This window comes from Cladophialophora yegresii, assembly GCF_000585515.1.
Source record: "Cladophialophora yegresii CBS 114405 chromosome Unknown aczIN-supercont1.5, whole genome shotgun sequence".
Lineage (NCBI taxonomy): Eukaryota > Fungi > Ascomycota > Eurotiomycetes > Chaetothyriales > Herpotrichiellaceae > Cladophialophora > Cladophialophora yegresii.
This window is the reverse complement of record NW_006913049.1, coordinates 1531284-1548315: the sequence shown is the minus strand read 5'-3', so window position 1 is coordinate 1548315 and position 17032 is coordinate 1531284. Positions and strand designations below refer to the sequence as shown.

The 17032-nt window shown below is 54.3% G+C and overlaps 6 protein-coding genes across 6 annotated transcripts; 3 read left to right on the top strand and 3 right to left on the bottom strand.

Annotated features, from left to right (window-relative positions):
• Positions 1 to 1226: 1226 nt before the first annotated feature.
• Positions 1227 to 4229, top strand: A1O7_07281 (uncharacterized protein; the record flags this gene model as incomplete). The annotated part of the gene is made up of 6 exons (XM_007761281.1): positions 1227 to 1382; positions 1431 to 1862; positions 1930 to 2609; positions 2663 to 2963; positions 3015 to 3576; positions 3634 to 4229. 6 exons carry the CDS (start codon positions 1227 to 1229, stop codon positions 4227 to 4229), a joined length of 2727 nt encoding a protein of 908 aa, XP_007759471.1.
• Positions 4230 to 5618: 1389 nt separating this feature from the next.
• On the top strand, positions 5619 to 6517 carry A1O7_07280 (uncharacterized protein; the record flags this gene model as incomplete). The annotated part of the gene is made up of 3 exons (XM_007761280.1): positions 5619 to 5723; positions 5787 to 5922; positions 6063 to 6517. 3 exons carry the CDS (start codon positions 5619 to 5621, stop codon positions 6515 to 6517), a joined length of 696 nt encoding a protein of 231 aa, XP_007759470.1.
• Positions 6518 to 6966: 449 nt separating this feature from the next.
• On the bottom strand, positions 6967 to 8235 carry A1O7_07279 (uncharacterized protein; the record flags this gene model as incomplete). Its single annotated transcript, XM_007761279.1, has 1 exon — positions 6967 to 8235. The coding sequence occupies one exon, from the start codon at positions 8233 to 8235 to the stop codon at positions 6967 to 6969; it is 1269 nt and encodes a 422-aa protein (XP_007759469.1).
• A 1058-nt stretch (positions 8236 to 9293) lies between these two features.
• Positions 9294 to 11732, top strand: A1O7_07278 (uncharacterized protein; the record flags this gene model as incomplete). Its single annotated transcript, XM_007761278.1, has 1 exon — positions 9294 to 11732. The coding sequence occupies one exon, from the start codon at positions 9294 to 9296 to the stop codon at positions 11730 to 11732; it is 2439 nt and encodes an 812-aa protein (XP_007759468.1).
• A 219-nt stretch (positions 11733 to 11951) lies between these two features.
• On the bottom strand, positions 11952 to 13331 carry A1O7_07277 (uncharacterized protein; the record flags this gene model as incomplete). The annotated part of the gene is made up of 1 exon (XM_007761277.1): positions 11952 to 13331. One exon carries the CDS (start codon positions 13329 to 13331, stop codon positions 11952 to 11954), a length of 1380 nt encoding a protein of 459 aa, XP_007759467.1.
• A 1152-nt stretch (positions 13332 to 14483) lies between these two features.
• On the bottom strand, positions 14484 to 16796 carry A1O7_07276 (uncharacterized protein; the record flags this gene model as incomplete). The annotated part of the gene is made up of 1 exon (XM_007761276.1): positions 14484 to 16796. One exon carries the CDS (start codon positions 16794 to 16796, stop codon positions 14484 to 14486), a length of 2313 nt encoding a protein of 770 aa, XP_007759466.1.
• Positions 16797 to 17032: the final 236 nt, after the last annotated feature.

Genomic DNA, 17032 nt, shown 5'->3' with positions numbered 1-17032 from the left:
GGCCGGGCGTTACTCCGCATCAGGGGCGAAACTAGCTCGGGCAACGGTGATCTCGCATGGTTGGAGGCGCATGGTTGGCATGTCCAGCCATGTCAGCCACAAGATTAATCGCGGCCCATGACCCCTGTAAAACGCTCAATTGGGACAGTTCAGAAGTTGACGGTGAAATTAAAAAGCCGTTAGCGAGGAAGTGGAAACAGAGTTCCAACAAGATAGAGAATAGTCTTATCGCACATGAGGAAGGTGCTCGGCGATGTCGCCTGAGAAAGCAGATACAATGTCTCTGAGCAGTGCTGATCCGAGGCGATGATCCCCCGACTGTGAGGTATCATTGGTAAAGCAGGCAGAGTCACGGCTGTGATAAGCGATATCGCTGGTGACCCTCTGATTTACACAGTACCGTCTCAATTTAGCGTGGCGAGCTGACAATGTGCTGTCCCTGTTGGGTGGCGGCCCAGAGGTCCATGAATAGCCTGAAGCAGAGATTGTCCTTCCCAGACCATGCAGTGTCTCAGCCCAGAATGATAGCGACGGGATCTCCAAGTTTACTGTGCACGGAGCCTGTTTTTGGCATCCCCTCTTCGGCCACTCCCGCCCGACCATCCCTCCGCTAAACCCATCACAGGATGAAGAGGCAAGTTTTGCTTGTGACCTAGACACTTATTAGGCTTAATGTTGTCCTGGCCAGGTTAGCCTCCGTGCAAGCTCACTAGCGTTGCCGAAGGGGGTTTTGCCCAGAAACGGGCTCCGACCCACAGTACGTTGCGGAAGCTGTCTTGTCCGGGGCGTGGCACGCCAAGGTGGATCTCAGACCTGTTCCTGCAGTAAGAACACATCCAATCATCACGGCAGCCTGAGATTTGCCGAACTCAACTTGTCGTCTGAGCGACACGCGCTACGTTCAACGGCTGAGCTAGATGCACACGAGCATGCCTTCGCAATCAGACAATGCGGGACGCGACGATGGTCGAAGGCGAGCAGAATCTTGCATCCGGGCAAAATGCGTAACTCACATCCGGGAAGTCGACGCTTCGCACTCAGGGGTCTGCTTCCATGGTAGCCAGGCCGGGAGATAACGAAAAGACGCCGCTGTTTTCTGTAAACAAACTTAGACTCTTCTCAGTTCATCCGTAGTCCTTCGTTCTTTTTCTTTGTCAAGGCTCGGTGCACTCGACCAGTCAGGCTGAGGTAGGGACCAAGCTTCTTTGCTTCTACCAACAACAGCGATGGCTTCACCCTTGGAGCCAGGTGCCTCGACGCCTCTGGCGAGACCTCACTATCTGCATTTTTCGCAGCCCAACTCTTCAGGAGTGTCCGTGTCCAGCCGCCAGAGCAGGCGCCTGGACAAAGCCAACTTCGATGAAGCACTGAGGCTCAGAACGGTACGAGCTTTCGCAAATGCTAGGAGAGCTGAGCTGATCGAGTCTTAGATGACAAAGTTCCTCTATGGAAAAGGTATTGCTAATGGTTGGTTCGAAAGCGACCTGCCAAAAAGGCCACTTGGTGTCCTCTTGCGTCAATCCAACGCCACCTACAGTTTTGAGCCGACAGACCTCCCAGAAACGCTGGTGCGCACGGTTGCAAGACTAGGCGTTGAGGCAGCTTTTGCCATTGCTACGGATGCCACAGAGGCCATCTTCGATGTCATTGGCGACGAAGATCATGGAATCACGCTTGGTGACGGCCGGGATCTCCAAGTCGTCGACTGCATGGCCAACCTCATGCGAATTGGGCTTGCTCAGGCACGAAGATTCCCCTATGCGGCATTAATCAGAAGTGAGAGAATTCTGCTAGTATGGCACGACGAAGTCGACAAGGTGTTGCAACAAGCGGTCGCCACGGAAGAGGAATTGGTGAAACTCGTGAGTTCCGACAACCGAGACTGGGGTATGGTGCCTGCCGGCCAGAAGAGCGCTGACTGATTTTTAGATATGGGGGGCCGCTCCTTTCAACGCCGCCTACAACACATCCAGAGCTTTGACTGCGAGTTCTCTAAGCGTGTGGGACAAATCGAAGAGGGAGAGGTTCACAACTGAAGTCACAGAGGTCTCAGACGTGGAAGAACAGGAGCTCGAAAAAGAATCCCTCGACCGCCCCGTCAAGCTCTATGGCGCCATCATCATGGCTTGTTCGATATTCTTCCTGGTCTTCCTCATATTCGGCTACACCACATCTCATCTCGTCCTCGAGTTTTTGACAGACGGCGACCGCATGCGATTCGTCTGGATTGCCTTCGAGCCACTAACCTTGATTGTGGCCATGTTCTTCTCTCTGTCTCTGATGACTTATGCCTTTCAGCTTTTTGGACCCATCACCGGCCTTTTCACCAACACACGATTCTTCTCAAGCAACAAACCAAACCTCAAGCAAGCGTATGATCTCGGATTCGCTCCTCCACGAATCACCATACAAATGGCTGTTTACAAGGAGTCACTGGAGTTGGTCGTTATGCCGACGGTCCGAAGTCTGATGGCTGCAGTCTCAGACTATGAGTTGAAAGGAGGAAAGGCCAATATTTTCATCACGGATGATGGCCTCGGATACCTCCTTCATAAGGACCCTGATGCGGCACAAGCTCGTATCGAATGGTACGAAGCCAACAACATTGGGTAAGCGTCATACACCGCTGTCTGGCAACTACCTTACTGACTTTTGACCACAGCTGGGTAGCCCGACCAATGAACGGCGAGAACGGATACTTCCGTACCGGGCGATTCAAGAAAGCCTCAAATTCGAACTTCTGCATGAATTTTGCCAACAAGGTCGAGCGAACTCTCACAAGACTCGTGAATGCCCACTGTCAAGTCAGAGATGGAAGCCCAGTCTATATCGACCCGGCGGACGAGGAGGTGCTCTATCACCAAGCTTTGACCGAAGAACTGGCCAAAGATAGTCGAGTCAAAGCCGCTGGAAACATCCGTATAGGTGAAGTCATCCTGATGTGTGATTCCGATACTCGAGTCGTAAGTTCATGGACACCTGGGTGCGAGTATTGAGCTGACGTGTGGCCTCAGCCTCGGGATTGCCTCATCAATGGAGCGGCAGAAATGTTCCTTTCGCCAGAAGTCGCCATCGTGCAACACCACACTTCTGTATACCAAGTTTCCGGCGACTTCTTCGAGAACGGTGCTACGTATTTTGCCAAAATGTGTTATGCGCAGATTCGTTTCCAAGTCAGCAATGGTGAATGCGCCCCCTTTGTCGGCCACAACGCTTTCGTGCGCTGGAAAGCGCTCCAAGACGTCGGCATGGATACGGGTGATCCGAACTATGTCATGTACTGGTCCGAATATCACATTTCCGAGGACTTCAACATGAGCCTTCGACTTCAAAGCGCCAACTGGGTCACTCGATACGCCTCCTATCACCAAGACGAGTTCAAGGAGCAAGTGTCTCTGACGATATACGATGAGATCAGTCGATGGGAAAGATACTCTTACGGCGACAGTGAACTCTTGTTCAATCCTATCTGGACGTGGCTGTGGAGGTCGCCATTTACTCCGTTGTTTAGGAAATTTTTGTTTTGCGATATGCATTGGTCGTCGAAGCTCAGCATTATATCATACATGACTTCATGTGAGTATGGTCACACGCGGATGGTGGACGTTACGAGCTGACACCCTTGTCTCCCAGATTATGCCATCGGTAGTGGCTTCTTCTACACCATTGCCAACTATGTTCTGGTCGGCCTTTATTGGGATCAACTGGACAAATTCTACACCTCCTCATGGTCCATCTTTCTCTCCGTGGTCCTGGTGTTCTGGATCCTCAGCAACGTCGCCCTGGCCATTATGCGATTCCGCATCGGCGAACGATCATTCTTTGGTTCGCTCTGGGAAAATTTCCGGTGGCAGCCCATGTACTGCTTCTACTTCTATGGCCTCAGTTTCCACGTCAACAAAGCGCTGATCGCCCACATCGTCGGGTACGAAATGACCTGGGAGATGACCAAGAAGGAAGTTGAGAATTCCAACTTCTTCATGGAGATCCCAAAGATTGTGAACAAGTTCAAGTACATGTACCTTGTCATGATTCCCCTCGCGGGTGGCGTGATATACATGGCGTGTTTTGCACCACTGGCATGGAGGATCACACAACCTGTGGCGATCGTACCGATGGCTCTGATGATTGTCTGCCATTGCAGCTTACCTTTCGTCCTCAATCCGCATATTGTCAGCGCCGTCGATCAGTATGCTGTTGACGACAAAAGCAATATTGAGAAGTTCTGAAGGGTTATAATAAAGGACATTACACGACTTGGCGTTTTGTATATATACACATACACGATATACGACTTGGGTACAACTAGATGGCGACATCCAACACTAATTTTGCGAAAGCTACATAGACAGCAACAAAATATGTCAGGGTCATAGTAAGACTTCGCATCAGTCCTTGTCCTTTCTATACCTCCACCCTACGTCGAGTCTTCGCACGAAGCGCAGTGATAGCCGTGATCTGAGATATTCTCACTGCTGCCACTTTTGGAACTTCCTTACGGTGGATCCGCCGCGAACCCCCGACACCTTCGCCGCGAGCGTCCTTGCTCCTCAAATGACCTACGCTCTCCTCAACATCATCAGGTAACCTACGGCCGACGCTGATTATCGTGCCGTATATCAACAGACCGCCAACGATTGAGATGACCACGGCGGGTACTTGGAGGACTGCTGAATGCGCCACCAGGACGGGCAGAGCTGTTTTGTCCTGTGTCGACACATGCGCACATCAAGTGTGTTCTGGCCGCATAACGTGCCAATCCTCTTTGACTACGCGGACGGGGAGATTTTATTGCAGAAATTGACCATGTTGAGAGATGACTAGATGCGATGCGTCTGAAAGGGAGGAGCAGAAAGGATTGGGACGCTGCACCTGGAAACTCTGGGCAAAGATGGGCGTCTATGGAGGCAACTCAAGCGAGGTACTTCGCCGGCTCACGGTCCCGAACTTCTCCGTACTACTCCGTACTGTGTACAAAATGACCCCCGACTCGCCTCTCCACCTCACTCGAAATCGTATGACCAAACTCAAGATGCTTTCGTGGCGAAACCTCTGTTCAACCCATCCGAGATCAGGCGAGCAAGACGGGTTTCAACCAGGTAGTGACGAATCTGCCTGGCGGTGTCTTTTTTACCCTGCTCAATATGTGGTCGTTGTTTCGACAGCCTGCCTCTTGATCTCCCGCGGTACTGCTTTGCGTCTGGTTTGGATATGCTTTTTATCCCTCTCATCTACAGCTCACAAAGAAGACATGAACGCCAAGGCACAGCCAACAGAGCTCCAGTCCTCAAATGATGGCAGTTTGAGCCGTAGCAGAAAGCAGCATTCCACCCGTTGCCATAGCTCTGAGCCCGCAAACACCACGAGCCACATTCCAGCCATATTTGGCTTGTTTACCTGCCTCTGAGCCCTTTATAGGCAAGGCCTACTAGCAAGATATGGCTGTCTGCTGTCTGCTGTCTGCATCTCCGTTGTCCAGTCTCTCATTCCCAGTGTCTTTGTTACTGTAACCGACCGCTTCACTCGTTCTGTACTGCGCTCTCTCGTTCTTGACCACCACCCACCAACAACACTACATAACCAACACCGAATCCTACACGACTACCACCGTATCCAAGATGCATTTCCAGATCTTGACCGCGTTGCTCCTCACAACCCTCACACAAGCAAGACCTCAAACACCCGCAGACACCAGCGCCCTTGCTGGCCTGCCCGCCTGTGCAGTAAGCGACGCTGCACTTCTGTGCACTTTCTAGTGATCGAGGTTAAGCTGACCTGCTTACCAGCAAGACGCCGCCAACTCGGCACTCGGATCCTCAGGCTGCGCCGCAAACGATAAGGACTGTATCTGCAGCTCGCAGCCATTCATTACCGCCATCACCACGGCCGTGACCCAGACTTGCACTGCGCAGGATGTCCAAGGTACGCACACACCCACGCTCGCGCACACCCTCACTATCTTCTGCCGTAGACGCCAATTGAGGCTATCCACGCCCAAGCAAACCCCACACCACGGTACATAACATGTTCATCCATTTACTGACGGAGACGTATACGCACAGCTGCCCTGATCTTCGCCCAAACATACTGTGGCGCGGCACTCGGCGCCGGAGGAGGCTCCCCGTCATCGGGGTCGTCCGCCCCAGCAGCGACAGGAGACGGAGCTGCAGCTTCCGACTCTGTGGCGCCTACGGCGTCTCCCTCGGACACGGCGGATGGCGATTACACGCCCGGCGCCTCGACGACCACAGTCGCCGGCACGGTGACGGCCACGACAAGCGTCTCACTCTCCGTCAGCACGGTGCCTGACGCTTCGATCACGAGCATGAGCATGAGCATGATGCACTCGGGCGTAGTGATGACGACTACCCAATGCACGACGACCACTACAATCATGACTACGCCGGCAAAGACCATGTCGTATAATGCTACGTATACGGGTGCGGCGGTTAAGAGTGTGGGGCAGGGGATCATGGCTGCGGTGGTTGGTCTTGCTGGGGCGGTGGCTTTGCTGTGAGTTGTGGAGAGGAGGGAGAAAGGAGCGCGTGAAGTAGGTGGTTATGAGTTATCAAATACGGTGTTGTGGGGTTTCATTTCTCCGGGATCCACGCTGCGTTGACATTCTAGAAAACAATTTGCATAGGCAAGAGCAAGAGGATTCTGGTACACGTTTAATACATTACATTTGATTTGTGCTGTCGGAGCAGTCAACGCTGACTGTGGAAAAGCTACGGAATACCGGCACGCCACCGCCACGTCTGGAAACATTAGGTATCGTTCGTGCTCCTTCGCCGTCATGTGGCCCCGTTCGTACCTAGTACCATGAAGCAACGCCAGGCAGCTCGGACAAGCAACCGTCCACGTGCTCCCCGGCCCATGCTCCGGGAGGCGGTCATCGTCGGGATCATCTCGACATGCTTTGCGCCCTTGGTATTCTCCCCCTTCCGATGTCGTGCCGTCTAGACTTCAGTCGTTGGCCGTTCCCCTGCCGGCATGCTGCACGTTCGCTTCGCCATCAACCTGGAAATAGAGCAGAGCGTGGGGGTCGGCACGGCCAGCCCTCAACTCGAGCACCCGCCTCTCATGCTCCCTCCGGACCTCTTCCCTGCGCTTCTGCTCCTTGAGTCGCGTCTCGTCCTCGAACTTCCTCCTCGCCTCGCGGGGTTTCTCAATCTCTCTGGCCGCCATGAACGTCCGCATCGCTCCATACCCCCTCAACTGCTCGGCTGTCTCCTCCCAGAAAAGCTTCACGGACTCCTCGTTGATCCTGCACGCGAGAGCCAACATCCTGCGTTCTGCAATGTTGAGGTACTGTTTCTTGAAGTAGATGTCCCGCAGGAACGATCTCGTCTCGGGCGTCAATCCTAGGGAATTCTCCTCGGCCGTCTCGAAGATGGTCGAGTATTGGGCCTTCACATGCTCGGCGATTCCCGCGCGAAAGACCGGGCTGGGACCCCATTTGGTGACATGGTGGAAGAGGCGGACGCGGGATTCTTGGTCCACGATGCTGAGGATCTTGTTGATGGCGCTGAGGAACCCGCGCGGCCAGGCGAGATGGGCGGGCCAGGTTATCTTCGTGGCGATCGGGTCCCACGGCAGGGTTGTCACGTAGGGGATGCAGTCCGGGTCGATGATGCGGAGAGGGTGATGGATGTAGCTATTAGGGTTGGGGTTGAAGGGGTCTTTGACGGGAGGGGTGATGAAGTCGGTCTCGGCGTTGAATTTAGGGGCATCGTCGTCGGAGGTGAAATTGAGCATGAAGGCTTCGCCGTAGTGAGCTGGGCGTTTGGGCCGCGTTGGTTGGAGTGTCATGGACGGAGAGTCATTCTCGTCGTTCTCGTCGTCGTCTTCGATGCGGAGTCTGCCTCTTTCGTCGCCCAGGCGAAGGAATTTCTCGACCCCCACTCTCAAGCGAGCCATGGAGCCATACTTCTCGTAGCTCTTGAATAGGGCCTTTGTTTCCCTGGCGAGGATGAGCTGAGTGCTTCTGGGTTGGCGGGATAGGATGATTTCGGCTTCAAGGGTGAGGCTGTTCAGGTCGGACTCGAGGTCTTCAAGGAGCTGAGCTTGCGGGTCGAAAGAGCCGGCCGTGTCTGAGGTGTCTGAGTTTGCAGATGACTCTGAGTCCAAGGCACCTGGGTCATCTGGGAGTTCTACTTCCTCTCCAAATGGATCGTAGAGCGAGTCGAGATCACTGTCCATGTCATTGTCATTGGGTCCGACTTGGGCATTCATTTTGCGGTGCTGCAATAGTGATGAAGAGACGAGATCACGCCGAAATAAAATACTATCGATTCGTGAAGAGGCGTGCGACAGAAGAGAAGACAGTGATAGATGGTTACGAACGTCCCTTGAGATCAAGAAAACCATCAAGTATTAATTACCTTGTACGAGGAATCGCAATTGCGAACTTCAATAGCACAGGCGGCAGTGGTACGCAGATTAGTGGTGGCTGGGCTGCCAGAGGGAATAATACTAGAGCCAAAACAGGTCTCAATAGGACTATTCAAGTCAATTTGAGGTGAGGTACAGCAGGTGAGGCAGTCAGATTGACCTGGACATCATTCACTGTTTTCATGAATCGGATTGCATGACTGGAGCTTTTGTGCGTTATGAGATATATGGTCCGCCGTACTGCGCCCCAGGCACTATGCTCCGATACCAACTATCTTGGTGGTACTCCCTACTCCGTACTGCGTACATTTCCCAATTTCCTCATCCCATCCCTCCTTACCTCGTCTGCCTTATGGATAGGCAGGCGCAAATCCACTGTATATCCCCCACCGCCACTTCCATGTTGCTCAGTGCATCCTTGTGCTGTCGGCCTCGATGTGTCAAATGTCCCTACATCGGCACAAGCTGAAGCTGATTGATACAACAGAGCCCTAAACTTGCTCGTCATTTCACTCTTGCCCAGCAGCTTCACGCATGGCTCGTGAGATGTTTCTTTCCTACTGACCTTTGCTTTAGTCGTCGTCCTCCCGCTTTTGTCTAGCCGAGGAACATGCGCATGTTGGCTCAATCTACCTGCCTGGCCGCGGCCAACCTCGAACTGATGAGAGCATCGACTCGCCGCGGTTCACACATATCTGACCGGTACACACTCCGGTCTGCAAGTGGCGCGATCACAAACTCCCAACATCGAAGCACACACATGAGCTGCAATACTATAGGCTCCGGGGAGAAGAGCACGCACATCTAGCCTTTGCTGTCTGCACAAGTCTCTGTTTGGTGGATGCTTCTTGCAGGCAACGTTCGGACCATACTTTGTCTTGAAGGAACAGTCTAGCTCGATGGATCATATACCACTTCCACAGGCGCCGAATTCCGATCACCTTGAAGTTCCACTCTACGAATATGACCCTTATCCATATATCTACAGTGGTCCTTGGGTCTCATACCCGGAGCGATGTGGATGGGATTATTCGGAATTTTACGGTATGCACGCAGAGACCTTTCCAAATAGCGTGAGAGGTCTTTTGGCTGCCTTTGTGCAGTCATGGCTCTTCTTCGGCGTTTTGGACGAGTTTCTCGGCGTTCCTTGTCCTGTCCCGGATTGGACTGCTGTGTCCAAGGATGGCCGACCGATCATTACCACCGCACATCTATTTGCTAAACTCGAGGAATGGCACCACGGGATAGCGTCTCGTGACGAAGCAGAGCAAATCGAGGTGCGCAACCGGATCGATCACCTTCTGGACCGGATGCGCTACTTCCACCACATGCTGATGACCTCCTTGACAGATTTCAATACCTATTCAAACCTCCTTCCAGAGCCTCTAAATCTATCCCTGGACGTGTTGCATGCCACCCTCGTTATTGCCCGCAACGCAGTCTTTGCTCAAGCTACTCTATCTTTCCCACATTATCATCATGCGGATGTGATCAAGCACACGCTTCTACAAAATGGCTGGTGTCCGAGCGACATATTTCGTGTCTACCAAGACGCTACGGTTCTCGGTAGATATTATGTCTCGCGGCTGGGCCCTTTGAACAACATTACAAGCCATCCGCAGTGTACGGAAGACGCTTGTCGTAGTTGTCAAATCGATCGACAGGCCTACCAGACCAAGCACGTTTCCGCTGGTTGCGACTGTGACATGATATGTGTCTCGACAGATGCGGTCGCCGAGATACTCCGTGAGGGATCAATTCCCACTATTCGCTTGAACAACGGGATGAACGCCATTGAGCTCGAGCAGGTAGGGTCATGTTCGCCAACCAATTTTACGGCTATTTCTCATGTGTGGAGTGACGGTCTCGGAAATCTCCATTCGAACGGGTTGCCGACTTGCCAGCTTAAGAGGATCCAGAAGCAAGTCAATGATCTTCAACCGTTCAGGCAGCCAGATTCGTCGGCCCTGACGAATCGCAATTTCTGGATCGATACAATATGTGTCCCTACTGGAAGTGACTTTGAGGCCGAGCGCAGCCTAGCTATAGCGAAGATGGTAAAGGTCTATCGTCTTGCCAAAGATGTCCTGATCCTCAGTTCGGAATTACACGAGATTGATTCTTGTCGGGGCCCATGGGAATTATCCGCCAGAATTAACCGGACCGCGTGGTTCAGGCGCCTCTGGACGTTGCATGAGGGGATCTTGTCTAAAAGGTCGATTTTCCAGCTGCGCGATGGCGCTGTCGAGCTTTCTTCCCTTGCAGTCGAGGTAGAGACGGACCCGGACTCTGATTCAAACATCTACCAGGCATTCCTTCGCGCCATCTTCCGGGAGACTTGCATGCCGTTCACAAAGATGGAGGCATTCAAGTCAATGACATCTCACGATCGGATTCAAGCCATATGGTCGGCTGTCCAGTGGCGGACAACCAGTTACCTAGACGATGAAACAATATGCTTGGCGAACATGCTTGATCTGGACCTGTCTACGATCCTTGCGATCAGCCGCCATGACCCCGAGGCATGTGAAAAGCGCATGAAGGCTTTCATCTTGTTGCAAAGATACTTCCCACGAGATTCCGTCTTTGAATCGTCTCATAGACTCGATCTGAGCAGTGTCCCGAACCTGACGGCGCAAGGATTTAGATGGGCCCCCAAATCGTTCGTGTTCCGCTCTACCAGTATTGACCCAGCTACAACTCCGACGCCTCTGGTGGAGGCTGACTCGGCTGGACTTCATCTTTCGCTCCCCAGCTTCAACCCTGCGTGCTCATGGGCAGAGGTCATGGAGCATATCGCAATATCCAAAAGCGAGGGCATTGCCGATGCGGCGAGTATCAAATTCATGCTCCCTCTTGACTGGGACTACTACTATGATATTAGTTGGCTGCCGGAGGATACGAAATGGGAGATCAACGACACGCTTCTGGGAAGCACTATCCCTGCAGTTGCCCTGCGTGATGACATTATTTCTGTTACGAAGGAAGGCCAGGACCGTGTCCCCCGAAGGCCGTCGCAACGGATGTTCGAGCTTGACTCTCAGAGAGAAGGGATCTCGAACTCCTACGACCTTGACCGTTTCGATGGGGCTAGCTCAGAGGCGCTTTTACTGGCGGTCTCTGCCCGACATGCAATGACCCAGGAAAGGATAAATGGAGCCGAGCCAGAGTACCGTGCAAGCATAGTCGCACGGGTTCATGTCCGCAAGAGGATGTTCTCGACGTATCGAAGGCCTGCATCGGACCAGGTGAAAATACTCAGCACCGACGCAGACACGGGTAGGCCAATCCCTATATTTGGAGTCTGGCCGGCGCAAACTCGATGGTGCATTGGATGAATGTCGGGTAATCACTGTTGCTGGTGCTGCTGCCCCGGGCGTTGGGCGACGCCTTCATGTCTGAGGCCTCCTTCTCCGGTGTACCTATTTTCCGAAGACATTTGCGGAGTGGTTGACTTGTCCAAAAGTCCTCCAGATATGGCTTTTTGCGTCTTTGAGCAATAATAACCTCATTATTGATAGCATTAGTTGTCGTGCGAGAAATTCCGACTCCCGCTATCAGCTACGCCCTTTGGTCGGCAATTTGGTTGCCGCCAAAGTGCCAGCGCTGAGAAGCAGACAAATTCCCGCAAAGACGACGACCGCTTTGTACATTCCGTGCGCATAACCAGCCGTGTCCGAAGATAGCTTCAACAGATCCGCGCTGATCGGCCCAGCCAGGACGTTCCCGACGCCCTTTCCGAAGCAGAACAGGCTGAACATTGCTTGGGAGGCGGAAGGCTCGTCGTCGATCGCAGTCACCATCCTCGCCCACATGGCCGTATATCCCGCGCCAAAGAAACCATATAGAAGTGCAAAGATGATGAGCGGCGGTAATGAGCGGGCAGGACCCCAGGCCCCGAACGTCGCGGCCCCTGCAACCGAGAGGGAGACCGTCATCAGTGCGTTCAACGACAGTTTCTTGTCCGAGAGGTAGCCGAACGTGAACTGTCCCGCGACTTGCGACACGCTCATGATCGTCAGTAGTAACGCTCCCTTCGATACACTTAATCCGATAGTGGTCGCATACGACGGCAGATAGAGAGACGGGAAGAAGTACCCCAACCCCATCAACAAATTACTCACGCTGTAAATCCAGAACAACGGCTTCCCAAGAAACTTCCAATCCGTCCTGAGACTCGTGTTGGCGTGTACTCCCAAGCGACCCCTCAGAAACGGCACCAATGGCCCCGTCAAGACGACCAACGCAACAGCCACAGCCCGCAGCGTCGTGCGGTACCCGAACCTACCCAACATCGCCTGGAGAATCAAAGGCATCACGGCGCCCGAAGCCCCGGACGCCGCGCACAAAACACCATACGCCATCCCCCGCCTGGTCACCCAGAACTCATCCACCATCGTCAAGATGGGGTAATAAAAGATAATGAACCCAACGCCGTACATGACTCCCTGCGTCAGAATCAATGTGGGCAGCCGATCCGCAAAACTGCCCGCCACGAGTCCCACAATGCACAGCGGCCAGCCTACGAGGATCATCTGCGTCCTGTACCGCGACCACCGCCGTATCAGGGGCACGGCCAGCGGCGCGCCGAGGTACGAGATCCCCGAAGCCGTCGTGCCGATCACCGACGTGAAGCGGTCACCCTTGAACTCGGGGAGAGCCGAGTAGTAGTCCTGAAACACGCCAAAGGATAAAGGGAAGCCCCAGAGGAGGGCTTCAAAGACGAAGGCCGCGAGTAAGAGCCGCCATGCTGCGGCGCCGTGGTCCGTCGGGGGAAGGCTGGACTGGGATTGGGACCGGGACTGTCCTTCTCCCCAGGGGTCGTCGCCAGTGGCAGTATCCAGCTCGAGGATTTCTGAGCGGTGGTTGGCGGGTACAGAAGCGGAAGTGGTAGCGGAGGTGGAAGTGGGTTCTACCCAGGTGGTCGTTGTCGGCATTACGGATGAGATGAACTGCTGCTTGCTTGCTTGCTTCTTGGCTTGCTTGATGCCTGTCCAGGTGCAGTGATGTAGAATATTTCATATCAAGGATAGCGAACATAGAGAGTTACATAACAGTAAGTGGTCAATCGCATTTGCTGGGCTCGACGGATAACGCTCGGCAAGAGTGCCAGCGGGTGAGTGAGTGAGTGCCTTGCCTTGCCGATCGCCCAGTCTGACTTGCGCATGGTATACGGAGTACAAAGTACGGAGTTCGGTGGAAGGGAGTCTGTCTTCCGGTGGAGCAAGGAAACGGTACGTAACTAGCGCTTTGGTGCCTTGGCGAACCACTCCGACGTTGGACGCGTGGACGTGCCGCCGGCTCTTGTCCTCGAGTGTTCTTTTGCAATCAGCTGTCGTCAACGTCGCGGGATCTCTGAAGCGACTCTACATTATCCCTGTACTTTTCATGCTCCTTAGGATAGTGGGACCATTTGCCTCGGCGGACCCCGCATCCGGCCCTGTAAGCCCCCTAGCTATCAGTAGGCGAAGGCGGGTCTAACGCCGTGGCTTTGCCCATTTGCGATGGTACGAGGTACATACATGCTCGATGGCCTTCGCGAACAGGGATCAAGAACACCGGCCCTCTCCCTGGGACCTCTGGGACAGGCATCTTTCTTCTTCCCCTTGGACCGCTGGCCTGGATATCCATTGGACGGTAGTGATCTTCGAGCCTGACCCGCCTGTTCATCGTCGGCAGGTGCTGTGCTTGTACAACTATTGGTCTTGGAGCACTTTCCTCTTCGGGTTTTGTACTGTTCGATTCTGCACACGCATGGACATTTTACGTGTCTTGCGGCTTGCCGGCTTGTCCTGTATACCATTACTGTAACGACCACCATAGGTAGGTACCTAGGTACTACTGTATGAGTGAGTGCCCTTGCAGCCCGGGCGAGTGCTGTGTCCGCCTGGGGCACCTTCCTTTGGACGTAGCGGTGATTCGAGCCCATCCCTATCCAAGTCCACTCATTCCGAATCCAGCCCGCTATATCAAACCCTCGGCAATTCCATATGGTATATATTACCCGATGAGACCGGAAAGAGAAGTCCTCCAAGTCATTCATACCTCCAAGCGCCGTTAACCTTCCCTGCATTTCCCTTTTGGCGCGATCAGAACTTCTCACTCGTGACGCCCCGCGTAATATGCACAAGCAACCACGTGATAACCTGGACCACGAGCGTCAAAAACCACACCACAAGTTTCAACCCCATCACCAGGCCTCCGATCGCGCCTCTCGTCATAGCTGGCAACTCCTCGCCCTTGCGCTCGCCGGACTGGTAGTGGCCCAGCTTCTCGAGGTCGAACTCGCGCATGACAATCGTCTTGTTCTTGTTCTTGTTCTTTTTGTTCTTGCGCCGCGACGATGAGCCTTGCTCGATGTCGGATGACGAGTCTGTCTCTTCCGAGGTAGAGCGGCCGAACCATGTTCTCGACGGCCTGGACTTGGACTTGGCCTTGGCCTTCGAGGACGACTTCGCGGCGCGGACATCCTCCTGGTGGGTCCTCCGCATCAGCTTGGCTTCCTCCTCGGCCTCTTCTCGCTCGGCGATGGTGGCGTAAAAGGCCGATCCGGCGTAGGACTTCACGCTCCCGGGTCGGGTGCCCATGGGCCGGAGACTCCCTGGCACTCCGGCTCCGTTGAAGATGCTGCGTGCTCCTGTAGTGGGGCCGCCGTACCGGGACGGGGGCGCGGGTCTGGGCTTCCAGATCTCCATGCTGCCCATTGCGGGGTTAGTGGTCGCATCTGCGACTGCGACGGCCATGATGGCCGAGACGACGCAATCGATGCTAAAGAGAGAGGGCATAAGTTCTAGGATGGCGTTGGCGTCGATGTGGAGGATTTCAGATGTCAGGTCCAGTGTTGCGAGGGGCGGATATTCCGAAGAAGGAGACGTGTCTGTTTGAGGGACGGTTGAGAGGCGGCGGATCTTAGGCCCTGGCGACGACGGGTTTGCCATCGTGGGTGTCATGATGCTTGCGGCTGCACGGCGGGAAGCGTTAGGGTCAACCACGTGGATGGAAGGGAGGGGGCTGTCCTTCGAGATGATGATGTGTAGGACCGGCTTTCCCGTCAGTGAGCGAATGGTAGTAGGGGAGCTGAGGGTCGGCGACTTGGTCGCAAAGTCACCGCCCATGGCGCCGCGCCCGATGGCGGGATGTTCAAGTTCGTAGAAGCCGCCCCTGGCGTTGTAGCGCAGGTTGCATGCTTCTTGCTTGGCGGCTCTTCGCACGGCGTGGGCCTCGATGTCGTCTCTGTCCGTGGGAGCGAGGTTGTGCTGCTTGGCAAGCGCGGCGGACTGATTGATTGCCAACATGGCCGCGAGTTTGGGGAAGACAAAAGCCACGAGACCATCATTCGGTGGCTGTCTGCGTTCGGCCGGCTCGAGCGGGCAGAGGACGACGTCGCGTGTCAACGGCGGTTCGGAGGCTGAGGGCAACGTGGCTGTTTGGGGCGCCCGCTTAGGGCAGGTCTTGCTGATAGCAATTTCGTTGGTATCAAAGGTCTGGAGGGTGTAGAAAGGTAACGAAGGGTGCGAGCCAAAAACAAAAGTTGCTTCTTCCGTTCTGGCCATCTCAAGCTCAAAACTCCTTATCGAACACCCGGGCTCCGTGCCATGGGAGACGTCCCATAGCTTCTCCAGCTCCCTCTGTGTCGAGACGCGTGGCCCGCCATTGACACTCATAACATCTGAAGGGAAATTGAGGACGCTGGCGGGGGCTGTCCTCGGTACCGCCGCGGCAGTGAAAGGCATCGACAAACTACTTCGGTACTCTTCCCTTGCAGGGACAGCGAAAGGTGGCAGCCCTGACAGTCTTGCCGGTAGCGGTCTGGGTGGCGCATACGCTTGCTGAGTTGGAGGCACGGATGGGTCATAGACGGGGAACATTGAGCGAATCGGGACAATTGGTGATGGATCGACAGGCGACTTGTTCCTGTTGATGGGCGTCGATGCCGTGGGAGCTGGCTGAGCGACCAACGTAGTAGCTGATCCTGTGCCTAAAGATGAAGAAGGCTGAAGAGACGTCTGGTTCATCACTGGCGATTGATATAGTGAGGGTGTATATTTGGCTGCTGCCGTGGAAGGTGAGGTGGCTTGAGCTGGAGTTCGGCCGTCAATAGGCGAGTGCGTGGTCACTGCTCGACCGATATCGTCTGGCGAGGGTGTTGATTCACGTGTTCGATTCTGCTCGTTCAAGTGACCGGGAAGTTGAGGCAAGGGCGGCTGTTCCTCTTCCATCTTGAATACAACCGACTCTCCAGCAGGCGATAAAGTGTCGTCTGGTGAAGCCACCATACTGATCCTGTGCAAGCTGGGATTTCTCTTGTGGGGATTCGGAATGGCGATCTTGGGAACCGTGCTGGGGAAGAGGGAGAAGCCGTGTAGCGTGGAAGTGGTCGTGGTAGCGGTTGCGGTGGCCATGATGGATTCACGATTGCCGTGTATGGTTGACTGTGCTGTTCCTGACAGACACTGAAAGGAGCAGACCCGCTGCGCGAACGGAGAACGGAATGAAGAGTTGAAGGAGAAGGAAACGCACAGCGCACGGCACACAGCCTCAATAATCTGGCGTCGACAATAGACCTGACACACACAACGACAGAAGAGAAGGACAACGAAAAAGACTGGGATTGAGGAGATATGAAAGCAACCAGACA